Genomic DNA, 8,980 nt, shown 5'->3' with positions numbered 1-8,980 from the left:
AACTGTGTTTACTGCGAGGACCAGCCCTGGGCAAAGTTTCTGACACACCTAGCACGGTGCCCGGTGTTTCGTAGGCACTCAACAAATATTTGTTGGATGAACAAATCACTTGCTTACCCATCTCCCAACCCCCGCCAACCGTCACTGCTTTGGCAAATTCTCTGCCCACTTGAAACGCTGGTCTGCTCTACCATGCCAGTGCCCAAGGTGTTTTATCAGAGATCTCCAGGGGCAGGGCCCCAAATTTTGTACCCAGGTGTCAGTTTTTCCTGCTCAAGTTCAGCAAACACAGCATGTTCTTTCCCCTCTGGGTCTTGGCACATGCTACTGCTACTGACAATTCCTGCTCTCCACAGACGATTCCCGCCCCGTTCTTTCTCCTGGCTGCCTCCCGCTCACCCCTCCCATCTCCCGGATCTGCTGCTACTTCCTTCAAGAGTCTTCCCCAAGGGCCCCGTGCCCGTCTGCAACTGGCTTAGGTGGGTCGCACCGGACAAAAGAGAACAACGCCTCCAGCTCCCTTTAGAATTGCTTATTACCGGGGCGCCTGGGTGGCTCGGTCGGTTGGTTAAGCGGCCGACTTCGGCTCAGGTCATGATCTCGCGGTCCGTGAGTTCGAGCCCCGTGTCAGGCTCTGTGCTGACAGCTCAGAGCCTGGAGCCTGTTTCAGGTTCTGTGTCTCCCTCTCTCTGACCCTCCCCTGTTCATGCTCTGTCTCTCTCTGTCTCAAAAATAAATAAACGTTAAAAAATTTAAAAAAAAAGAACTGCTTATTACCTGCACATGCAAGGTCAGTGAAAACACATATGCCATCGCACACGTAGCTGTTTAGCAGGTGTGTTCATGTTATATATTTGGGGTGTCACAGGAAGCCTGGGGAGGGGTCTTATTATTTGCATTTCAGAGATGGGGAAACTGAGGCTGTGAGATACGAATGACCTACCTATCATCACAAGAGCCAAGTACCAAACCCCACGTTTTCTTGTGCCAAAGCCCGCGTTCCTTTCATTTTGTGGGACGGGGCGGTGGTGTCATCAGCAGGGGTGAAGATGCAAATGATGAATGAGCTCAGAAGGCGAGCCGTCCCCAGATGCCTCAAGGAGGAGGGCACGGGGGACTCTACCCTCTTCGCTCCCATGCAACCCCAAGGTGCCCTCAAAACTAGGGGAGGCCAAGCTTTATTTTCTGGCCCAATTCTTCCCCAACCCCGGGACGTTAGTGGAGTATACTATGAACCTCTCTGTTTGAGAGGAACATCCCTAATTATCTGGCAATCACGTATAATAAGACGCTAAAAGCATTTGCTGGCAAGGAAGAGTTCTAAATAAAGCCAAGGGAAGGAAATGGGGCAGCCGAATGACCCCTGCAGGCTCACCCCCCTTCCAAGTCCAATAACATCAGTCATTTCTCTGGGCCACGACGACGAACATCGCGGTGTAGTCTGACTGCTCATCCGACATGGTCTCAGCTGCCCGCGGAGCCGTCTCCAGCTTCTCGATGGTGAAGCCGGACTTCTGCAGAGCCTCACACACGAATTTCTCCTTCAGGGGAAGGCAGGGGAACTTCTTCGCCCCCACCATGTAGAAGGTGGTGTCAAAGCCCCCGCCCAGCACCAGATGGCCCCTGGGCCGGAGCAGGGTCCTGATGTGGCGCAGGGCAGCCCGGAAGGCCTCCTGGGTGAGGCAGGCAGCCTCAAGGCACAGGGAGGAAAGGACGCAGTCCGCCAGGGGCAGGACTGCAGGCTCCAGGGGCTGTTCTTTATTCACGTCACACTTGAGCACCTGGGTCACGGTTCTCCTTAGCCGCTCCTCCTTGTCAGCCCACCTGTCTCTGAGCGGAGGGAAGAGGGAAGAGCGGCCAGCTGGGTCAGGCTCATCGTGTGAGAGGCGGACGTCACTCCTGCCTTTCTCTGCCTTCCACACAGACTCCCGGAATATCAAGTCACCAGTCTTACAGTGTCCCAGAGAGGGGACACTCTCTGAGTCCCAGAGAGGGACACGGTTGTGAAGCCAGCTGTGCATAAAGTCAAAGCCGGGGACCTGCAAACCCTGACCCCGGGGTCGCTGCTCTTTCCACCCGTGGGCCCTCGCTGAGCAACGTATGCCTGGTGCTTGGCCTATTCTGTCTCCACTCGGTCCGTGTTTAACACGACCCGGGTAAGTACAACCAGAAATGGAAAGCCAGCCTGAAATCAGCTGAGCAAAGCTACAATGCGAGCTTGGCCGACTTTGCTGGGTCCCCCAGGGTCTCCCGGTGTCTCTTGGCCACCCCACTCGACCTCCTCATCGCCTCATACGTTCTCTTCTTACCTACACGTGTTCTCAGCACACGGGGCTCATTCCTACTGAGGTACGCAAGGGGACAAGCACTTAAAGGTTTACCCTTTCCAGTTCTGTATTTTTAAAAAGGCGCAGTCTTAAGCAAAAGGAATAAGAATCCAATGTACATCTGCAACCGTCCTACCTAACTGGGGAGAGTGGTATTTGGGGATTGGAGGTGCCATGGTGGACCTTCCTGGTGCCCTGAAATGATCCAAGGTAAGTAGATTCTGTTCACTTGTGCAAGATGGGTCTTAATTCTAGGCCCGGCCCCTGCGATCTACGGAAAGATTCCCCAAGTCTGGAGCCACCTGGAGGTTGTAATTGGAACAGCAGGGCCACCTGCCAATCAGAACGGCTGTCTGCCCTCAAACACCAGCTGGCTGCCACCCTGCCCCATCCACATCGGCCTGGGGTCATGCCTTGGCATTCTGGGTAGGCGCTCATGACAGTTCCCTTTTGGCTCTGGGTCTGTCTATAGCCATCTGTTTCTGTTCCCTCTTTTTGGTCTTTATTGGATTCATGTCACACTCTTCCTCCTTTCTTCTTGGAACCCCACTAACTTCCTTCCTTCTTAGTCTCCACCTGCCTCGCCATTTCCACACGAGGCCCATGATAAACTCTTGATTCGGAGAGCTAAGTGCAGCTCGCATCGTGGCAACCCCAAAGCAAACAACAAACCCCTTACCTGTCCCCCTCAAGCTCACACACATATTTCACCACTGGGGACCAGTCGAACGCCCCTGGAATCTTCTTCAGCCACTTTTCCAGCTCCAGGCGGTTCTTGTCCGTGTAGTCAGTGGCGATTATCTCCTCAAAAGACTCGCAGGCGGAGAGGAGCTGGTAAATGCTGGGCCCGGAGCCAATGTCAATCAGGAGCTTTCCTTTCAGCCCACCTGTTTTAGAACAGACGCATTCTAAGCCGTCAGCACCGAACCACAGCTCTGAGGGCCTTCCCAAAGGCTCCGCTCTCTTTCCCACTTGGAGAGGCTGCGGGGAGTCGACCATCGGGGACTCTAAACTCCAGCGTTAGGGATTTTGCCTGCCCGGACAGCCTTAGGCGCTACGTCACACAGTGCCAGCACTGAGCGTGGGGAGCGTGGTAGGAGGGGAGAGTGAGCAGCAGGAGAGCCTGTTTGGGGTGTGTAGGGGGGACAATGACTAGAGAAGCAGCTTTGTCATTTCCACGGCCAATTTAGCACTGTAAATAAGTGTTCAGAGAAGAAATCTGGTCACATTTCCGAGGACACTGGCTTCCACATTCCAAGCACTCTTCGCTGAAGGGTCCTATGACCCAGAGACCATCTACAACATTCCAAAGATCAATCAGCAAACATTCATTGAGCACCGCCTGCATTCCCAGACACTCTCTTAGCAGTGTGAGGACTAAAAGGGGAATACAGACCTGCCGGCAGAGTCCTCGGCCTCCGCTTCCCTCCAGCCAGGGAGAGACTGGGTTAACACAAAATGGCAGCAGCATTTGGAATATGGCAAGGGGCTTCCGAGATAAACAACAAGGCAGCAAGGACAGAAACCCAGCTGGACTGAGGGATCCTGACCTGCTACTGAACTGAGCCTGCCCGTTTGCTCCTGGATTCTGCTGCTACATTTTGTTTGTTTCCCCTTCATTTGTGTTACCTGGAGGCTATAGTGGCAGATAAATTGAGCAAGCATCAAAGGTTTCAGAAAATGTGAGAGCAGGAGATTGTTAATTGGGGAAATTCTATCTATTGGGTTATGTTTCCTTCTCATGTGAATCATGAAAAGATGCCCAGTATTTGATTTTAATAGTTCGGGCTGCCGAGCACCATTCTTCCCCTAGGGGCAAATCTGAGAGCCACCCACCCACGATGTTTTCACGAGGCACAGCGGTAATCACACAAAAGAGCGAACGCTTCCTACATTTTCTGATGCCCCGTGCAGCTTCTTTGGCCAGGGACTCCTTTTGCTAGAAGATAGGACCACGCAGGACCATGAAAGATCGCAGCTCCTCAACTTCATGGGAGGAGAAAATCTTGTCCCAGCGACCCCAGAAATGTTTAGGGCATCCCACCATGTACCACACATCAAGTACATCTAACCTGGTCCCATAGAGCAGTTCTACAAACTCTCCATCCAGGTCGAAAGTTCCAGTCAATTGTCTGGCCACCCTTCCCCGCCCCCCCCCCCCCACCTCTACCCCCATCCTGAAACTTGCCCTAGGGTTGAAGAAGACGAGCACCTGATTTAAAATTTGCATCGCCACCCTTCCCCCCACAAACCTCCTCCAGGGTTCAAGGAAACTAGCACCTGATTTAAAAATGGCGTTGTAGTGTTTTAGCAGGAAGTAGAGGCAATCATCACCCACAGGGCTCTGGCCCATCTTGAAGTAGTCCAGGTAGACCATGGGTTCAAAATACGTCTGGTAGAAATCCAGCGCTGTGGATTCCTGAAGAGCCATAGAGAATCCTGAGTTTTGTCCAGGAAGGAGCAGGCAGCCTGATGCTCTGGGGCCTTCTCTATGGAGTTCAGACAGTCACTCCGCCAGTCCTCAAATACTCGGGGAAAAACCAGAACAGCCAATGAAGAGCGCTCCCCGAGCCCTCCTCCCTTCAGCCATTTGCCTTTGCCACACTTGGCAACTCCCCTCCTGTTCTCCAGCTCCCTCTGCAAGGAGTGGACCTGCCCTTTCCCCCACCCCGGTCCCCAGGCTTTTCAGTGGATTTGGCTGGTGCAGCAGGATTTCTAGGCTCTCCTGCTCCACTGTATCGGATCCTCTTCTACAGCAGCTTTGCAAACGATTTTAAAAGCATGTCCAGTTTTTAAACTACTCCCCTGTGAACCGCCAGTATCTCTGGCTGTTAACAGGATGGATACGTCTTAGTTGGTTTTTGATCTTCAGCGTTTTCTTTTTTTTTTTTTTTTAATGTTTTAAAATATTTATTTTTGAGAGAGTGAGTGAGAGACAGAGCATGAGGAGGGGAGGGGCAGAGAGAGAGGGAGACACAGAATCTGAAACGGGCTCCAGGCTCTGAGCTGTCAGCACAGAGCCCGACGTGGGGCTCGAACTCATGGACCTGGAGATCATGACCTGATGCTTAACCGACTGAGCCACCCAGGTGCCCCAATCTTTAGCATTTTCTGAATCACACCCACTCCCACAACACCCGGTTTCTGCCCCAGACAACTTGTTGGATGCGGACAATATTTAGAAAGTAGAGAAGACCAGAAGAGCAGGTTTTAGTTGAGGGGTGAAGAGGACAAGATGATGAACAGAGATGGGTTTAGTTTCAGCTTGAGGCTGAAAACCTAAGCTGACCCGGATCTAAGTCTGGACTGCACAGAGAGGTCGGAGCTGGAGCTGCCGATGTGGAATGAATGTGCAAAAATTACTTATTCTATAGCTGAACTGAATCTCTTCTTTGAGTCCCATTCAGATCGTGGCAGACGTTACATCTCAATCACCCAGAGTCTTCCTTCACCAGGCCAGGAAGTGGGGAATTTACGTGGCGCCAGGCAGGGGAAGCTGGCATTTGTCCACACTGTTGGCATCTACTGAGATTCCATTGCATAACCCCGTCTTAGATTACTGATTAACAAGGGTTGCAACATTCCCTTTCGGTAACCTCCAGGCCTCTGTCTCCCCCCCTGCCCTATTTCCATTTCCCACTCGGAAACAAGGGAAATCACTCTCCCACTCCTGCAGGATGCTCTGGGCTGTGAAGCAACCACAGTAACATTTCTTCTGCTCTGGTACCATATTGAGAGTCTGGTTTTTTGACCCTTCCTAGCCCATACTCAGGGAAAGGGCCACAGGCTTCGTATGTTCACATTTTCTTCAACAAAGAAGGATAGAAGAGATATTAAAATGGAATTACTAACACAAATTTGGTTGATTTATATGTTGAGCTCTATAGTCTGAAAACAGAAAGTAAATACCTTTTGTTAAAGCTGTCCATGGAATATTCAGGAATTTACTGTATATAAAACAACAGAGTAATTAGAAAACTTCCCCCAAGTATAAATACTATACAATAAAATACTCTGATCAAAATGCAACAAAACAGATATTCATTACAAAACCAGAAGAAGAAGAAAAAAAGATACTCTACCACACAAAAAAATAATTTATTTATTTATTATTTGCAACATTTTTTTTAGTTTATTTATTTTGAGAGAGAGAGCATGAGCATGGGAGGGGCAGAGAGAGAGAGAGAATTCCATGCAGGCTCCACACTGTCAGGGAAGAGCCCCATGTGGGGCTCAAACTCATGAACTGCAAAACCATGACCTGAGCTTAAACCAAGAGTTGGCCACTCATTCAACTGAGCCACCAAGGAACACCTATTTTTTATTTTGTTTTTAAGTTTATTTATTTATTTTGAGAGAGACAGAGAGAGAGGGAGACAGAGAATCCCAAGCAGGGTCCACACTGTCAGGGCAGAGCCTGATGTGAGACACAAACCCATGAAACCGTTAAGATCATGACCTGAGCCGAAACCAAGAGTTGGACGCTCAACCAACTGAGCCACCTAGACAACCCCAGAAATTTTTTTAGGTTTGTTTGTTTGTTTGTTTGTTTGTTTAGAGAGACAGTGTGAGTGGAGGAGGGGAGGGAGGGAGACAGAATCCCAAGCGGGCCCTTCACCGCCAGCGTGGAGCTCGATACAGGGCTCAAACCCACGCACTGTGAGATCATGACCTGAACTGAAACCAAGAGTCGAACACTTAACTGATTGAGCCCCTCAGGCACCCCTCTACCACACAGAAATTTTTTAATTTTCTCTTAAACACCCTTGGATCAATGAGAAAAGGAAAACAAGAATTTTTAAATATATATAGAAAACAGTCCCACAAATGAAAAGCTGTAAGACACACAGCAGGGGGAAATTCATGATCTTAAGTAGTTAGATTAATGAATGGAAAAAAAAATTAATAAATTAGGGATCCACATCCAGGAGTTAAAAGGATAACAAATACATTTAAAGAAAGCATAAGGATAAAATGAATTAAAAGAAAAGCCAACATGAATAAATGGACTGGTAAGGAGTACAGAAGCCAGACTGGAGGGAGGGAGGGAGGTGGAGGTGAGAGGGCAGGTAGGAACACAGGGTAGTAAGCGACACTTGCAAATGCTTGACTGGGGAAGGGAGGACACCAGGCAGCAGCCACACGTGGATATGCCTCAGCCAGAGAGAGAGAGAGTGAGCAACACTAAATATTTTGACAGCCGAGCAAAAGGCAAGGATAGGTGCCAATGCAAGTCGAATTTAGAGAACTGAGTGGGAATCTGAGAGTTCACAGCTGGAAATTGTGTTTTTCCTGAAAATGAGAAGGGAAGTACACACGTGTGAGATTCGAGGCAGAACCCACAGTCCACGGAAGGCAAAGATGATGGCACGACAGAAGTATTAGGTATTTTCAAAGGCCCAGATAACTTGGTAGGGGTTTGGTCTTGGTAGGAGTTCAGTGTGATTTTTCTCCAGAAAATCTCAAAAGTCTGGGTAGGGGAGAAATGAAGACACAAGGCTGATGTAATGTTGGGAGGGCACCTCCAGGGCAGGTGAAATATGTAAGGTGAATGGGCAACAAAGTAGAAGAGACAGCCATCTCTCTGCTCATTCATTCAAAACACATTCATCGTGCACCTGCTACGTAAGATAACAGGTTAATATTGAAGAGCACGGACTCTGCAGCTAAACTGCCTAGTTTCAAAATCTAACTCCACCATTTACAGGATATATCCTTGGACAAGTGATTTAACCTTTTTTTGCCCCCCACCCTTTTAAAATCTGGAATTCATGACATTAATGACCTAGCTCGCAGCGGTGTTGAGAGGAGTAAATGAGTTCAAATACATAACTTACTCAAAGTAAATAACTCCAAGAATTTAGAACAGAAATTTCACTTCTGGCCATGCCAGAGTAACAAATACTGGAATTGCCTTTCACCATAAAAACTACCAAACTGGACCAAATGTGTGACCCTGCTGTTTTCAGGGACGGGACAACAGGCAGCACAGAACTGCTATCACAGGAAGTGAGCCAGAGCTTTACCAGCTCTCTGCCTGGGGACACTCTCCTGAGACAGTAGAATCCAAAAAGAGTCCAGCAGTCCTGCTGAGCTGAGAAGGCCAAGGTCTGGAGCTTCTAGAGCCTGTGGAATGTGTGGGGCTGGCGCCAGTGAGGAGGGCTGGAGCCAGGGAGGAGGGAGTCACGTGTGTGGGGGGCCCAAAGTCCACGTGCATTCTTTTGCTAGGGTTGCTATAACAAAATACCACAAACTGGGCGGCTTAAGCAACAGAAACTTACTCTCTCATAGTTCTGGAGGCTGGAAGTCTGAGATCAAGGCGTCCAGCAGCGTTAGTCTGTTTTGAGGGCTGTGAATGAGAATCTGTTCCATGCCCCTCCCCTGGGGGCTGGTGGTCACCGTAATCTTCGACATCCCTTGGCTTGTAGGTATATCACCTTGATCTCTCCCTTCACCTTCATGTGGCTTTCTCTCTGGGTCCAATTTCCCCTTTTTAGAAGGACACTGGTTATACTGGATTAAGACCCACCCTAATGACTTCATTTTAATTTAACTACTTCTGTGAAAACCCCATTTCCAAACAAAGTCACATCCTAGAGTCTTGGGGGATTGAACTTCAATGTATCTTTCATGGGGGGGGGGGGGGGACACAA

The 8,980-nt window shown here is 49.5% G+C and overlaps 1 protein-coding gene across 1 annotated transcript; it reads right to left on the bottom strand.

Annotated features, from left to right (window-relative positions):
- Positions 1-825: 825 nt before the first annotated feature.
- Positions 826-4,843, bottom strand: LOC121035411 (nicotinamide N-methyltransferase-like). The gene is made up of 3 exons (XM_040483072.1): positions 4,608-4,843; positions 3,007-3,214; positions 826-1,830 (listed from the first exon to the last, which is right to left on the bottom strand). The coding sequence occupies exons 1-3, from the start codon at positions 4,756-4,758 to the stop codon at positions 1,398-1,400; spliced, it is 792 nt and encodes a 263-aa protein (XP_040339006.1). The 5' UTR covers positions 4,759-4,843; the 3' UTR covers positions 826-1,397.
- Positions 4,844-8,980: the final 4,137 nt, after the last annotated feature.

This window comes from Herpailurus yagouaroundi, unplaced genomic scaffold (assembly GCF_014898765.1).
Source record: "Herpailurus yagouaroundi ecotype Mexico unplaced genomic scaffold, PumYag 161, whole genome shotgun sequence".
NCBI classification, from domain to species: Eukaryota; Metazoa; Chordata; class Mammalia; order Carnivora; family Felidae; genus Herpailurus; species Herpailurus yagouaroundi.
The sequence above is the reverse complement of the archived record's forward strand: the minus strand, read 5'-3'. Positions and strand labels throughout refer to the sequence as shown.

What these genes read in the sequence shown, in the direction of transcription:
- LOC121035411 (XM_040483072.1), bottom strand. Translation starts at nt 4,758, where the DNA reads ATGGCTCTTCAGGAATCCACAGCGCTGGATTTCTACCAGACGTATTTT. An exon ending in CAACGCCATTTTTAAATCAG is followed by an intron (nt 3,215 to 4,607) that starts GTGCTAGTTTCC and finishes GTTCTAAAACAG; the next exon opens with GTGGGCTGAAAGGAAAGCTC. An exon ending in TGTGAGCTTGAGGGGGACAG is followed by an intron (nt 1,831 to 3,006) that starts GTAAGGGGTTTG and finishes CCCTCCGCTCAG; the next exon opens with AGACAGGTGGGCTGACAAGG.